Source organism: Sciurus carolinensis, chromosome 4, assembly GCF_902686445.1.
Source record: "Sciurus carolinensis chromosome 4, mSciCar1.2, whole genome shotgun sequence".
Classification (NCBI taxonomy): Eukaryota; Metazoa; Chordata; class Mammalia; order Rodentia; family Sciuridae; genus Sciurus; species Sciurus carolinensis.
Window position 1 is genome coordinate 80658351 of NC_062216.1, and position 15847 is coordinate 80674197.

The 15847-nt window shown below is 44.1% G+C and overlaps 1 protein-coding gene and 1 long non-coding RNA gene across 6 annotated transcripts in view; one reads left to right on the forward strand and one right to left on the reverse strand.

Moving 5' to 3' along the window:
- Positions 1-740: 740 nt before the first annotated feature.
- On the reverse strand, positions 741-15568 carry Gsg1 (germ cell associated 1). Of its 5 annotated transcripts, none has more exons than XM_047549328.1 (6): positions 15385-15568; positions 6489-6807; positions 5002-5049; positions 4045-4197; positions 3138-3249; positions 741-1149 (listed from the first exon to the last, which is right to left on the reverse strand). In XM_047549328.1, the coding sequence occupies exons 1-6, from the start codon at positions 15430-15432 to the stop codon at positions 810-812; spliced, it is 1020 nt and encodes a 339-aa protein (XP_047405284.1). In that variant the 5' UTR covers positions 15433-15568; the 3' UTR covers positions 741-809. The 5 variants fall into 5 exon arrangements, with proteins under 5 accessions (XP_047405284.1, XP_047405281.1, XP_047405282.1 ...); XM_047549325.1 differs by having other exon boundaries at positions 4879-5049; XM_047549326.1 differs by lacking the exon at positions 15385-15568 and adding an exon at positions 8691-8797 and having other exon boundaries at positions 4879-5049.
- LOC124982533 (uncharacterized) overlaps positions 13404-15847 on the forward strand; it is a 42372-nt gene continuing 39928 nt past the window's right edge. The window contains exons 1-2 of the long non-coding RNA XR_007108306.1: positions 13404-13542; positions 14978-15184. This is a non-coding gene — a long non-coding RNA (uncharacterized LOC124982533). The remainder of the gene's footprint in view (positions 13543-14977; positions 15185-15847) is intronic.

The window sequence follows — 15847 nt, forward strand, 5'->3', positions numbered from 1 at the left end:
CTTGCTATCAAGGATGAATTACTTTCCCTATGGAAAAGAGAATGGGTGAATGGATGGATGGCATTCTTTGTGGAAGAAACAGCAGAGCAAGTTTCTCAGAAGGGAGGAGCAGATGGATGTCTAGAGGAGGCTCTGCCCTTGCCTCAGTCACTGGAAGAGCCCCTATATGATTCTCTTCTGGGGACCATAACCCATCTATTATCCTTGGTAGGCTAGTTCTAGAAGTGGGTTGTAGGAGCCTTCTCATATCATACTACCCTCACAATGGCTTCTAGATATTATTTAATACCTTTATTGGCACCTACTATGTGGATGTAGGAAACTAATAAGCAGTGTGGAGGGCATTGGTCCTTCAAATTAAAGCACTCAGTAGTGCTTCCATCTTACAGTTTGACTTCTAGGAAAATTTCAGTGGAAAATTGAACCATAATCAAGTTACTGTTAATTTGCTCACCTCTATTTCTCTAATTTTCAGGCTGATAAGCCAGTTTATAAGACCCTTAAAATCAGGAACTGTACTTTACTCGCCCTTTTTATCACCATTGCTTAGTCCAGAATCTGACACGTAAGCAATTGGTAAAAAAGAGAAGGGAATTCTGAGCCAGGAGGTATGGATGATGGAGGACATGGGACAGAGTGGTGGAGAGTGGGTAGTTGTAGAGTCCCTTTGGATGTTTACTGTAAGATATTCTTATTCTTAGCCTCTAAAAAAAAATGCTCAAGAGACAGACTTAGGCTTAAGCAGATGTTGATAATGAACAAACACGTGTAAGGTAGGGCTCAGCCTGCTCTCCAAACCCACTTAACTACTAGCACTGCTCTTCTATGGATGACCCAACCACTTCTTCCAGCTCCTGGCTGGTCCCTTGTTGAAATCTCTGGTCTTGTAATGCTGAGTAGAAGTCAGCACCTTCGGAGATTGAGTGGATGGGCTGATTGTGGTAATGGTGGTAGCTGGTGGGAGGTCCTCCGGGGTGGGCTGTACATGACTGCTGCTGAGGGAAGCACCGGTGGTGATGGGGTAGGCAATTTGGGTTTTCTTTGAAGCTCTTACTATGTCTGCATTTGAACTCCAGGACCATCCTGGTATATGTATTGAAAGTGGTGACAGCTGATGCCATGCAGCAGGTGAAGGAAACCCAGGCTGTGCTAGAGACAAACACACAAAAGGGACAGTTAAGAATCTGACTTTCCTGAAAGAAAAATACCATGATCGCTTCCTATTGATACAACTAGGCTGGTGTCTTCTGGAGACTCAGGAGCTTGAGTATGCTGCCTTCCATCATGATTCATGTAAAGAACTGTAAGCAAGAAGAATTAATTTGGTGTGTCTTTGGTGGGTACAAATTGAATGTTTTATAATTAATGAGAATGACTCATGTACTTAAAACCAGACAAGGAGTTTGGATTTTTTTTTTTTTTTCACTGAATTGATTAGTTGTCAGTGCCACACACTTATACCTGCTGTGCCTGTCTGTGTGTGTGTGTGTGTGTGTAATTTGAACTTTTTTCCAAAGCTGCGATTATCCTTTTATCTCTCTGAGATACCGTAGATTTATGGTTCAACTGAATATGGTGGACATGGCCTAATGCCCTTTCTTCCCTTTCCTTCTATTATGCCAACACACACACACCCTGCCAAGGATTTTTCTTCACTCAGATGCCAGGAGGAATCCCGCTTCCACCTTTGTTTGTTTATTTTAAACTTGGTATTCTTAGGGTCCACAGAGTTATGCAGTCAGGAGTCATGTAGGAAAATTTTACTATAAATCTGAAGGTATTATATGTGGCACTAAGAGAGTCTTAGCTTATTATGAAATGCTGTGGTCCTTGGCTTAAGGTAGTTTATTATGAATGCTGGAGATTAAGAGAAGCTGAATGAATTCAAGAAAGAAAGAAAGAAAAAAAAAAAAAAAAAAAAAAAGACACCAGGGAACTATATCACTCATTCCTGAAAATTTGAAAAGTTAAATCTCTGAATTTCCCCATGATTCTGGGAAGCTCAGAAAACAGGAAGTTTTGCAAGGTTAGGAGTTATTGCATGAGGCCAAGTGATGCTTAAAGCCAGGCCACAGCTGGTGTGAAGTAGACTCAGGCTGATAGGAGTTTTGCAGTCTGAGCTCTACAGCTGTGATGCCAAGAATGGCTTGAAGAGAGACAAAAGGTGAGAAACGCTGGATAGAGGAAGTGAACTAAGCTGATGATGTGGCTGGAAGACTAAGGACTCCTGAATCAAAGGACACATATTGCAACATGAGAAAAGGGGGTAGGCTGTCATTCTAGACAAGGGTAGGTTTCCTTTGTTAGGGTGCAAACTTGAGCCAGCTTTGTCTCTTCTGTGGTATTAATGCATTCAGCACTTGTCCCAGACAGCTAATGTGAGTCCAAGTTGGCAGCTTTGCAAAGAGTGAAGAGTGCTGCTCAGGGGAGAAGGTAGGGAGCTCTTTAATGAAGGTGACATCTGGCTTGAATGTGTTTGTTTTGTCATGGTTGCTGCTTTCTCTTTTAAAGGGAAGTCTAAAATGACCCCCGCCCCCCCTTTTATTTAAGAGTTAGAGAATGTGGGATGGAAAGTTTATTTCTAATACAGTTTGGTAAAGATAAGAATGGAGAAATGGGAAGAAGTTACTCTTGGCTTGAGTTTAGAATGGAAGGGGAGAGAATTTGGTTGATGATCCATTGGAAAAAATGATCAAATCAATTGATTTGATCCAATTGAATTGATAGAATTCAATACAAATTTCAAAGTCATTTATCCTGTTTCTCTAATACTTTGAATCATGAAATGTAAGGAAAGGTATAACATCATTTCCGTAAGTGATACAAAATCAGCCTCATTTCACAAGGGCAACAAATGTATCAGGTGAAGAAGAGATTGCTACAGCTGGTGACCAGAAAAATAGGAGGAGGCCACATCCTCACAAAGTCAGCCAGAGGAATGTTCTCTGCACACCCTCAGAAGCGGGTAAAAGAGTAGATGTTCTGATGATCGAGCCCTATGTTTGGCCAGCAGACTTGTGAGATGAGGTGTGAAGAAAAGGTAGGAGGACATGGAATGAGCATCTAGCTGAGGGTAGAACTCTAGTGAGGTTAGCCAGGGAGGGGCTAAAAAATTTTGGGAGATGACAAGCACTTACTAGAAGGCCCAGCCATAATTCCAAGAATGTGGCCTCCAGTCTTCTGGACCCACGTTGGCAGTTGCCTGGAAGACTTGGGAATACATCATATGGGCCACCATCCCCAGAAGGCCTACAGAGGGAAGAGGAAGGCAGAGCCCTTGGAGAAGGGCTGCCATTGACATCCACAGGAAAATGATTTCGGAATCACCTTCTAACTTTGAATCAGGTGTGGCCTGTGTTTTGGCATCCATATTATGCCATCACATTTCCCAGGAGACTGAGCAGCAATCGGGGGCTTCTCCTTGAATGCATAACTTGGCAATCATCACCCCAGGTTTCAGGGTGAGCAGTATGGAAGGAAATCTGAGTCAGTACTGTACCCAGGGCCACCGAGTCCTTTGACTTCTTCCCACCCCACCCTTTGTTCTTCATATTACATGTGGATCTCTCGCTTTATGCAGCAATCTCGAAAAGCTGCATGTATGTCACAACTGAAGAGTCCCAAACCAGAGGTTTTTCATATTGAGTAAGCTTTCAAATAAAGGAATCTAGAAGCAAATCATTTTGCAAAGTACACAATGATCCGAGTCAGTTTGAGGCTAGCCTCCAGACCCCATCTTAAAATACAACATAAAAGGGGGTAGGTGTAGCTAGCTCAGTGGTAGGACCCTGGGTTCAGTCCCCACTACCAGACCAAAAAAAAAGAAAGAAAGGAAAACCTAATGATTCAATATACAATAATTTCATGTGTTACTGTTATTTCAGTTTAAAATGAAAGATGCCTATAAAGTATCTTTTAACTCCACTCTTTATATTGTCTTTGAGCTCTTCCTCCCTTCCCTAAAAACCAAGACCCAAGCCTTCCAGCTAGTGCTTCAAAGCAGATGGAGGACAGTCGCCCACCTCCACGGTGGGGGTCACTCACCTGACAAAACAGAGGCAATGGCTGCAAAGGCGCTTAGCTTGAGCCCGAAGCCAGGGTTCCCCGTGAGCAGCAAGTCCATCAGTAGCAGGAGGAAGCTGATGAACTCAAGTCCAATGTAGGTGATTTGGGCTCCCAGTGATAACCAGAGGATCTCTGTTGGAAACCAGAGGAAGAAGGAACCCCAGCCAGACAGTTAAATAATGGAACCAACAGTGATCACAGAATGCCCGACAGAAGTTAGAAGCCCGGCAGTGTAGAAGGGGAGAGGGAGGCAAAGCTGGAACCAATAACATCATTTTGAGGTCTTTACTCTCACCCAAAAGTTCCCATTATGTGTAGCACCCAACATTTAATGGACAGTAACAGTTTTAGGGAGATTTGTGGGGAAAAAAATCACTTAATTTCCATAAATCTCATAGGGATATAACTTTTCTAGTTATCGTTTTGTCTTTTTCCCTTATATAAGTTTGGGATAATCAGTTTGTTTCTCCTTTCTTTCTTCCCTCCTCCCTTTGTTTCCTTTTCATTTAAAAAAAAAAAAAAAAAGGAATGGGGGCGGAAATAAAGGAAAAAAACTTGAGTTTTTCATTGTGGTCTCTTGGCCAGAGCTAGCTAGAGCTGTTGCTGGTTTTCAGTTTTTGAACTTTACTTGTCCCTCTGTTGTTCCCATTTTGCATTTCTGCATATGAATTGCAGATGAATGAAAGTCAACTCTGGGACTAATTCATGGTACCCAGCAGGGCTCAGAAGAAGAGAAAAGCAGAAGATCACAGTGTAGTTTAGATCCAGAGAGGCCCCACTCAATGATAACTAAATTCCTTATCGAACACATACTTGCCACAAGCCCCAAGGGAAGGTGGGGGAGGAAAGACTTCTCCATCAACCACTCCCCTCCAAATCGGAGAGTGGGGTGACATGGGCCTTGCAACGTGGCAAATTCCAGTAGTCCTTTCTCACCTCTCTCGGCTGGTGGTGTGAGTTCAATGAAACTTCGGCACCTCTCCCCTGAAACACAAGAAACGACTTCATGGGGGTTCTTCCCTGGACAATTGGGATGAAAGCCTTTTCCATCCCACACCCAGCACTCCATTTGCTCTAACACAGTGCCTTGCATACATTTCGAAAGCAGGAAAGAATGCGTGGATGAATGAATGGCACCGGCAAGAGTCATCCAAGCTTAATTTCTCTCTCCTCCCTCCTGATAATGAAGATGAGGTTAGCGTTCCCATTTCCTCTCAGAGTGCATGATCCTGATGTTAACAAATGCCTTTTGCAGCCACTATACCACTGGACCAAATGGCTTTAAATTGTTTCCAGGACTGTGGTTGAAGCAGCGCTAAGTGGCAAAATAATAAAGATAAATGCAAACACACACATTTTTATTCCTCTTCCATCTCCTTTCCCCCTTAGCCCAGTTTGGGAGAAATAGCAGATCTCAAATTGAACGTGATTCTGGACATAAGGAAAATGTAACTAACCATCAGGCACTACCTTCAAAGGCCCCAAGGTGACCTTTGAACACTCTGAGTTGAAGGAAGAGGCATCCCTCAGCTTCATTCCCTCTCAGCTATGGAATATATGTTGACTAGGGCTGTTGACAGTGTGGCAAAAGACCTGGGAGAAACTGTCTAAAGCTCCTCCAGAGGGTCCCTACACTATCCAGTACCCTCCGAGCTGTAGTTTCCCCAGTCTTTAAATTTTAACAGTAATCCCTTCGAATGAGAAAACACTCTTGAGGGCAGAGGGGAAGAAGAGGCTTTAGGGATGATCTACTGTGATCCTTTCATTTCACAAATGAGAAAATCAAGGCTTATGGAAATGCAGTTACTCATATAAGATCACAGTTGGGTAGAGCCTGGACTTTATCTACAATATTTCTCTCTTCTGGTTTTGTTTCTATTAGCAATTCTAGCTCATTAGAATGGAAATTTTAACATGAAAGGATGAAACTCTTAAGGTTAATGCTATTTTAAACCAACAAATAGAGCCAGTCGTGGTAGTGCATGCCTATAATCCCAGCTATTTGGGAGGCTGAGGCAGGAGGATCCCGATTTCAAGGCCAGCCTGGGCAACTTAGGGAGAGTCCCAACTCAAAACAAACAAAAAATGAGACAACAGCAAAAAAAAAAAAAAAAAAAAAAAAAAGCACAAAACAACCCAGTAGGTCTACTAAAGGAGGAGGCAGTGAAAATCCAGAAGGACTTATTAAAAGGGTATGGAGAAGGGACAACACCCAGGTAGAAGGTGCAGAGCAGGAGTGGGGTGCAGGGGTGAGGCCCATATGGGTTTGGGGAAGTGCAGTACTTTTCACTGCTGCCCAGCTCTAAGTTGTTCTAAATGTTTCCTTGCCTCATAAGATCCCTTGCTCCCCTGCAGATAAAATAAGATAAAATAAAATATAAAATACAAAATAAAGTAAATGAAGTCCAGGGTGGGGAGGCTACCTGGTTCTTCCATGGTTTCCTCACAGGATAGCCACATGCCACTCCGGAAGGTAAGGAAGGAGAACCGGTCATCCCCAGTCTCCCAGCTGTATTGAACCACCTCCGGGGTTGATGCGTTGGGGACGCCGCCCTCCAGGGACATTGGCATGTCAAAGCATTTGGCTGCCAGACTTTTTCCGCACAGGGGCTTAGGCACCTTCTGTGTGCCCACAAACCAGGAGCTGCTGAGCAGGGATGTTGTGGAGAGGCTGAGTGATAGCAGGCTGAGGGCGGCAGATATGAATGTCCGTTGGCCAGAGAAGCCCTTCGGGAGTTCCATCTGTAACACACAAACACAAGTGAAGGGGAAGGGAGCTGGAGAGTCTGATGTCAGTCTCCTCTGAGATGAGGACCTGCTTCCTTTTCCTTCAAACCCGATAGGCAGAACCACTCTGTGGCCCACTCTGGAGCCCCTGCTTGCCTTGTCATTTCCAGCCTGTGAGGAGGGTGACCTAAAAAATGACCAACATTAAACTTGTCAACTTCGTTGAGTAGTGGTTTGGAGCTAGACTTAAGAAAGAAAAATTAACGTCGGTTCTTGTGCTTTGTGTTATGCAGCAACGTGGGCTATTACGTCGATACATACTGAACGGGAAGAAAGCCTGTGCTTAGTTGCCGACAGACGCTTCTTAAAGTAAACCATCTTGAGCTTTCCAGGGGATCTTTCATATCAGAATTAATCAGACCTAAATCTGCTTAGCTGAAGAGATGTAAATAAAACCATAAATGGACAGGCCCCCAAATCTGCCTCTCTCTTCACCCCCAGCTTAATAGTTTTTACATTTAACAGATAACTTTGAAAATCAAATAGCTTGTTCTTCAGAATTCCCAGGGACTAACGCAGTATACACTATGGTCAGTGTGTACTATATATGGCAGTAAAATATATGTAAGGTGGATATATTTATAAAACCAAAATACAAAACAGGACAAAACAGCTTTTGGAAAGCAACCTGCTAATGCGATTTTCCCTCCTAAGTACTCAACAAATTAACTCTACCAAGAATTATCATCAATCCTTACAAGACTTTGGGTGATCTTGACTGAGGACAACAACAACAACAACAACAACAACAACAACAAAAACACAGCAGCTGGAATGAAGAAAGCTCTTATGTGGCTGATACTGGAACATGTGTTGCTCTGTCCCCACAAAACAAGGTTCATCTTTTTAGTTTTGCAAGTCATATTGGCTTTTGTCATTGTCCTGGTACTGAGTGTTATCCTTTCTAATTACTCTTATATCCATTGCTCAAACAGGAAATGGACCTCCAGCTACAATATCTTCACAGATCCTTCTGTGACCTCAGGGTTTGTTTTCAGAGGTTATTTTCAATCTTATTTGGTTTGGAAATTTGTCTACTACCACATCCGATTTTTAACTCTACCCTCAATCCATTTTGAGTTACACACATTTGTAAATTATTCTCCAGGTTATTTAGAAATAAGAATAGATGTGTACCTACCTTGTGACACTAAGGTGACAACCAAGTTAAAAGGTGATTTGACAAAAGATGAAGAAGAGCTTGAATTAGCTCAAGGAGGCTCCTTCCAGAACAAGTGCCCATCGATAGACTCAGGGAGCTCCATTCAAGAAGCAGCATACACCACAGACAAAGCAATATTATTTATGGCAGTAAAAAATACATAAGGTGGACATGTATATAAAAACCAAAATACAAAATGAGATAAAACAGCTTTGGAAAGTAAGCTGCTAATGCGATTTTTGATGCTTGATAATCGGGTGATCGTCTCACTTGAGGCTTCTCAAGAATTCTCTTCAATATGCTACCACGCCCTGTGTCACATACCTTTTCTCTCTAGGATCCAGATACCTCTTGAAAGAGCAAATCTCGTTTTGCAGTGAGTTTCTTAAAGCGATCCTGGAGAAATACTGCCATAAGAAAAGCTACATCTTTCCATAGGCTGACACAGCCCGTGCCAAGAGATAGAGTGGCTTCTCTGACACTCAGGCTTAGATCACTAGGAAGTACGTAGGTGGGGATGTCAGCGATTCTTCTATCAACAAATATTAACAGAAAAACAGCATTAGCACAGGCTAGGAAGGAGAACAAACAGATGAAACTGGCACACTTTTTAAAAGAACCAGGTGCAACACAGCTGTGAAATGTCTCTCCTGAACAATAAAGGGAAGATGGTTACCTTGGCCATGTTCAGTGTCTTGCAGCCAGTCTGGATGGACGGAAGGATGCCATCTGGGTTGTGAGGCCCTTTGATTTAGTGTTCCAAGAATGAAAACTGCCTTCCCACTGCCCCCCGCCCCCCATAGGTTTTGGAGTGTCTCTTGATTAAATGCTGACTTACAGTGAACATGGGCATTTAATAATTGACAGTGTAGTCACAGTCCAGCTGTTCTGGTGATTACGCCAGATAGCTTGCCAATGGGGACCTGGGATTAACCACAAAGAGGAAAGGATCTGTGTTTGTAGAGGGAACTTATTTATTTTAAGTAAATGATTTAGTTTTCATCTACCTGCCATTCCCTAACTATCTGGTGTGACTGGACTGGGGCTTGATTTTATGGAAGTCACAGAAAATATGACAGGGCCACTGTTATTCCCCCTGTTCCAGTGGAGCTTTCCGTTCTAGGAAAGCTTTGAAGAAGCTCTATTCTCTGCAACGTCCTCAGGGAGATATGGACATGGAATAGCTTTCTTCCATGGTGGTCTCTATGTTTTAGGTAGTGTCATTAGTAAGGATTAAGTACCTGCATCCACATGGAACCCTCAGAGAAAGGAAGAGTGTGTTAGGTCATAATGGCAGTAAGGATGCAGATAGAGTAAGATTGGAGACAAATAACTCTGGGGCCAGTAATGCTATGGTTATGTATTACTTCTCTCCCAACTTTTAGGCAAAGGAATTAAAAAAAAGAGTTTCTAAAACTTTAAAAAGGTAATTAGACAAATCAGTAAGATTTCATTTATCTTCTTGTCACCAGTTACCTGGAAATACAAGTTGTTCCTTTTTTTCCTCAAAATTGTACAGATTAGCTGGGTGTGGTGGTGCATGCCTGTAATCCCTGGTCTGGGGGCTGAGGCAGGAGAATTATAAGTCTGAGGCCAGCCTCAACAACTCAGGGGGCCCTAAGCAACTTAGTAAGACCTGTCTCGAAATTTAAAAAAGGGCCAGAGATGTGGCTCAGTGGTTAAGCGCCCCTGGGTTCAGTCCCCAGTACCAAAAAAAAAAAAAAAAAAAAAAAAAAAAAAAAAATTGTATAGATTAGCAGGGTGACATTCTACAACTGCTTATGATTCCCTAATCACTTAGACTTTCTTCCTCTATGCTTTTGGTAGTGTTCTTCTTTAAGCCAGGAAGCCTCTGTCTCCTTTTACCTGTGGAAATGCCTTTTATCAAGATTAGTTTAAAAAGTTTCTTATTCTTTAAAATGTTCCTCTCTGACAACTGTTTGACTCATTTTGGGCATGTATTTAACAAAACTCTGTGTCTTGTGCTGCCCTTCCCCATCTCTTCTGGATTAGCCACTAAGTTTTGTTTTTCCCATTCTATATTTGTCTTTGTGCAGAATCAAAGACAAGTTAAGTTTAAATTAACTTTGAGTGTTGGAATTTGTCCATGTTCTAGGCTAATAAGTCTTTTTGGATCCTGTTTTCATCATCCGATATATTCTCTCTTCTTCCCAGATTGAAGTTAGCAAGAAATTTGATACAAATGTGCTTATGTCCAGCCATGTTTTTTGTTATCACGCAAACAGTCCTTTACTTCTTGTGACGGAACTTGCTTGCCTTTGGGGAAAGGGGACGGGAATTTGTGGTAACATTTTGCAGTTGAATGGGCTGCTGCTTTCCTGGCAACATGGCCTCCTCACAACGCTGGGTGGCGCTATCCCCTCACATTTTCCCTCTTATGTCCAGAGCTTCCCCAACCAGTCAGCAAAAATGTGGGTGGAGGTGGCTGCTCCTCCCCGTAGGACCGTGTTCTTCATTTGGCCTCCTCCCCGAATAGAATACTAATCTACAGAATGCCATGAGTCAGCCCGATGGAATTCAGGACTCGGGGTGAACTTTGGGGGGCATCCAGTCATACCCTGGAGAACCTCTTTTTATGATTATTTCCTATAGCACATTTTATTGTGGTCAGTTCTGGTTTTCAGTGACTCAATAGATCCTCAAATAGGTTCCATGGGAAATACAACCCCATGGTATCAGAACATACAACTAGCCAATGTTTCCTGATGAGTTTTGTGCACATTTTTCTCAACTTAATTGTATCCTCATTCTCTCTCCACCCCAGAACAGTGAACAATTCTTTTCCTCTTTCTGTGCTTACACCCTTCAAATACTTGCAGACACTTCTCATATCCAGCTTGAGTCACTGTTTGGCACAGCCTTATGTCTTCAGTTTTTATTGCTTCTGCTCATAAACCGCACCCCCTATGCCTTAATAGCCTAAAGTTTGTCTTCTCCAGGGAAAAGGGGATGGGAGTGGCAGAATCTTAAGTGTATTACATGAGGAGGCCCAGAGTGGATTCAGACTGAAGCTAATGAAACTTCAGCTCTGTGGTCCCCCACTTACTTGGGCTGCTTCCAAGACTCTGTTACCTAATTCAAACTTGTAATTTTGTATTATTTTTCTTAAACAGGGCCTCTAAAATGATATTATTTTAGGCTTCCACAAAGCCTGGATCCACCCCTTCTGATGTTGAGCCTTTTGTATGGTTGCTTGGCTGGCTGACTCTTGGATGTGACCAGTCTTGGCTTCCCTCTCCCCAAGAACCATGGACCCGAGCATCAATTTCCTCTTTTTGACAAAACGTGAAGTTTCTCTGCCTGGCCAGACAAATCAGAGCCTCGCATCCTATTTACTTCCTTTCATTGTAATTTGGGCATGTTAATATTTTTTTCTTCCATTTCCTTTCTTAGAACAGAAAAAGTAATTGCTAGTCAATGTAACATAAATATAATTAGGTTAGGCTCAGAAGCTCATGATTCAGCACAGACACAAAGATTTCACATTTCAAAACAGTATTTAACTTTAGTGTATTGGACTGTTACCACTTCAGGATGACTTCCACAGGGACATGTATGCACCTCACCATTTATGACATCACAAAGCCTTGGGCTGGCTAACCTGCATTTGCTAAGATCCTTAGTGTTCCCTCCACTGCACAAAACCACATTAATTAGACATAAAGAGAAGTGAAGGTCTTGGCACACATATACATAAGTCGTGGGCAGAAATTCAATTTGTTTTGTGAATGTGCTGTAGAATAGAGGTGAATAAAATGGGTAAAAGTGCTGAGCCAGAGCATGTTGTGTACTACACTACTTCTCTTAATACCCAAGCAGAGGCTAAGGGATCCAGTCTTATCCTGATTATTCCACTTATCCATAGTGGTGTCTTGTTTGCCTTTCCTGGTTGTGGTTTCTCTGTCCCTCTCCCAGAAGCCAGATTTCTGACCCATGCCCCATGGACTCCTTTCTGTTATTAAATAGACAAAAGTGGAATTTTGGAGTGGAATTTAAGAGGTTCTGCAGTCACTGGCTCTGATGGACATGACCTTGTTCTTTGCTCCTGCATGTTCTGATGTGCAGGACTCTCATGTAAATTATCACATGGTTTGTCTATTACCCTCATTTGACTTTAAAATTGCTTGATACAGTAGCAGTCATGTTTTATTCATTGTTGTTCTGCAGAGCCTAGCACTGCTTTAACACCCTTGAATAAATGAATGAGGCTTATTACATTATAAACAATTAGGAAGCCTATGGGTGAATAAAGAAGTGGGTCCAGATAGCCTTCAGTTGCTAAAGCAGACAGGATTTTTCTGATTGACATGCATAAGAGTTAAGGGGAAACTAAAAATGGTCCATAGGTCCACAGACACACCCTAAGCCTTTCTACACAGATGTGCCAAAAGTTTCATCAAATAGATCTTCTGCCAATACATTTCCTCCCACCTGTGGGAACATTCCTGCTTTTCTATGAGCAGAGCTCAGAAAACAGCAATGATCTCATGAACCAGTATTATCTTTAGTTCACAGAGATTAGGGGACAAACAGAGTGCTCAAGTCAGGGACCAAAAAAAGTCAGTGACAGATTGGAAATGTTATGTCCTTTTCCACGCTGGGTGATTCCCTACTGATTAGACCTTTTTGGATGATCCATCTAGAACGTTCTGAGATTTTGCTGCTTTAATTATAATTTTTACTTCAGTATGGGACTTTTGACTCCTTCACTGATGAAATTAAGGAAGGTCTTCACACAGGATACTTTGACACCTGCCCTTCAGAGGGGAAGGGAAGGGTGATCATCAAAATGCCCTGGTTGAGTGTTCCAAATGTTTAATACAAGATTCAACTTTGATACTTTTCAACTTCAGACTAATTATTCTCAATGGTACCCTTGTGTAAAGGCCCACAGAACCCCAAGTGTTCAAACAATAAGTGATCCTCGACTTCCTAATGAGGGTGCCCAGTGCTGGGAACACTTCCACTTATGTTCAGTGTGGAGGACCGAAGGAAAGCATTGCGGGCCTCTCTGGCCTTTCCCTTTCCGCTTTTTAATGGAATTGTTTGAGGGCTTTTGCTAATGCAGTCATTTCCAGGAGAGGAAGCCGCCTTTCTTCCATACCCCAGCAGCTGGAGTGAATCAGAAGGGCAGCCACATCTGCACATCCTGTGGGGCAATCGCTCACGCGCGGGTGACGGCGCCAGCAGGGCCGTCTGGGGACTCTTGGGGACCGCGGGGCGGGGATGAGCAAGAGGGGTGCTGAGGGTGCGGCTGCCCACAGGCAGAGCTGGGCGGCCCCGTTTCCATTTCCGCGTGCGCCCCCTCGTCCCGCCCTTTCCTGTTCTCTCCCCGCTCCCTGCCCCGCCTGTCGCGGTCCTGGAGCTCAGCCTCATCCCAGCCAGTTCCCCTGGCCCACCCCGAGCCCTCGCGCCCCTCCCGGCGTTCACTACGTGCGACGCCCGGGTTGCCTAGCAGCGGGCCCACGTTGCCCGGCGACGCGCCCCGAGGAGTTTTGAATTGTTCGGTGAGGCCCCGCCCTCGCGGCGTCCGACCGTTGGGCTCCCAGGCCGCGGGGTGCGGGGAGCGCGGTTTCCTCCTCCTGTCCGCCTAGGTTGGGAACTGAGCCTAGAGGCCCCCAGGGCGGGAACCGGCCGGCTGCGGGCTCCTGGAGGGAGGGAAGAGCCGGGTCCTGAGATAAGTCCTCACACCCGGGTTCGTGGGCCAGGAGCGAGGGTCTACCTGGTGGCCGCGGACCCACAGTCGGGCATTTCCCCGACCCTTAGCTTCCTCGCCCCTGAAGGTGCAGGTCCCCTGCCCGTTTTGCCTCATTTGGTAGATCCAAGAGGCGAGACTTGGTGACCACGGCCCCTCAGCAGATCTGAGTTCTAGTCACCACTCCCCTCAACCCGACCCCCGACCTTCACGACTGGAGCAATGATTTTGGCCCAGTTAGGTGGCCCTACCCCCAAGCCCCAGGCATAGAGGAGTGGGAAGGATTGTCCTCCACGGTTCTGCTCTGAAGATCGAAAGAGGTAGAGGGAAATGGAGCGGAAGTTAGTTGGCACCTAGAGTCTTCGCAGCGAACATCTTCGATCTTCACACCCGGCCTCAAAGAGAGGCGTCACCTCCATGTTACAAGCGAGGGAGGGCTCAGATTTAGAGCATTTGACTTGCTCAAGGCCACAAAGCTAATAAATGGTGGAGTCAGTATTCAAAATCTCTTAACACGACACCTGACTCATCACCAGCTTAGTCACCTTTGACAAAATTGACAGATTGCAGGCCAGATTGTGGGAACTCCTACAGAAAGAGGCTGCGGATTAAGTGTACTATACTATACACTTTTCAGGTGTATGTTAGCAAACAGACTCTCCCTTATTCCCTTCGTCTCTCCTAGAAAACCAATGATAAAAAGCAATAAAATCTAAACCATTACTGGCCATCATTTTCACATTTACTTGAGGGTACTCCTATTTATGGTTTATTCATTATGGGCTCCTTCTGAATTTGGGAAGCTGCCTAAGCCCACAGTTCCAGAGACCCAGAAGTGACTCCTAGTTAGGTTATCCTTTCTTTCTGAGCACTAGAATTTCTAGTACAATACATAGTTTCCTGTGTGTGTTTTAGTTCCTTGGCTTTCTCTCCTGAGAAAGGCCAGATGTTAAAGAATGAACACCATTTGTTTTTTTAGTAACCCTTTGAGCTGAAAGTTGGCCATCCCAAGTTTGAAGGGAAGTTAGTCATTTCCATATGTGGCTCCAACCCTGAGCAGGGCAAGATTTGTCTGTTGTGAGGGTCTTCCTAGACCTGGAAGGATGCTTGACTACTCTTTCCCAGATTCCAGCCTAGAAATCCCTTCCCAGCCTATGCTTCTCTTCCCAGTTCCAGATCCCAACTGGCTTGGGGATCCTCACCATTCTCTGGCATAGAACTTGATGTTTGCTCTTTCAATTTCTTAGGGTGAGACACATCTTCATTGTTACCACCACCACTAGGCCATCACTAGGGACCAAGATTTTGGCACTAGGAATCATACAGATGGAAGTGGGAAAAAGCTATAGCTAAGAACTAAGGAACCCCTGGGAACACAGAGGAGGAAGATGAAGAGGCAAAGGAAGAATAAATGGAAGTTTCAACAGAAGGAGATGGAAAACCAAGAATCCAAGGTATGAATATACAAGGCTTATCAATAGAATTAGTTTGAGTAGCAAATTTTCATTCTAATTTTTGTAATTCTACAATGTTTGTAAGCTTCTACTTGGAATATTGTGAAATAAATTAATGGATTGGTATACACTGTATTACAAATCCAACATTAAGGGTACTGCGCATCAATTTGTGAGATTTCAGAAAGCAATGTACCTACCTCCTGGGTGAGACAAACATTTTGAATCAGTTGAGAGGGACTGCTCATTCACTGTTGAAGTTCGGAGGCAGAGAAGTTTCGATTTCTCTTCTGCTGGGTCTTAATCAGTTTGGTAGAATGAGTTTTGAGTGAGAGGATGAATCAGATCCCCTCTTGCCAGCAGAGGGGTGAGATGGTGTGTGGTGGTCTGGAGAGCATGGAAAGGATGTGCTGAAGGTGGGGCACTAGCTTGGGAGGGGCTGTGTGACCTATGGTTTACTCTGTGATGTCACAGTGGCAGGCAGGGGCCTCCCTGCTGCCCCGCCCCCCAGAAGGACCAGGATGTGGGAGGCACACTGGGTACCTATCAAAGGTCTTTGAAGGTCTTCTGAAATCTCTAGATCAGTACTTCTCTGTGCAGAAGTCACCCAGGACTTAATCAGGTGATGTCATGTAGGCCACACTGAATTGTAAGGACACACTG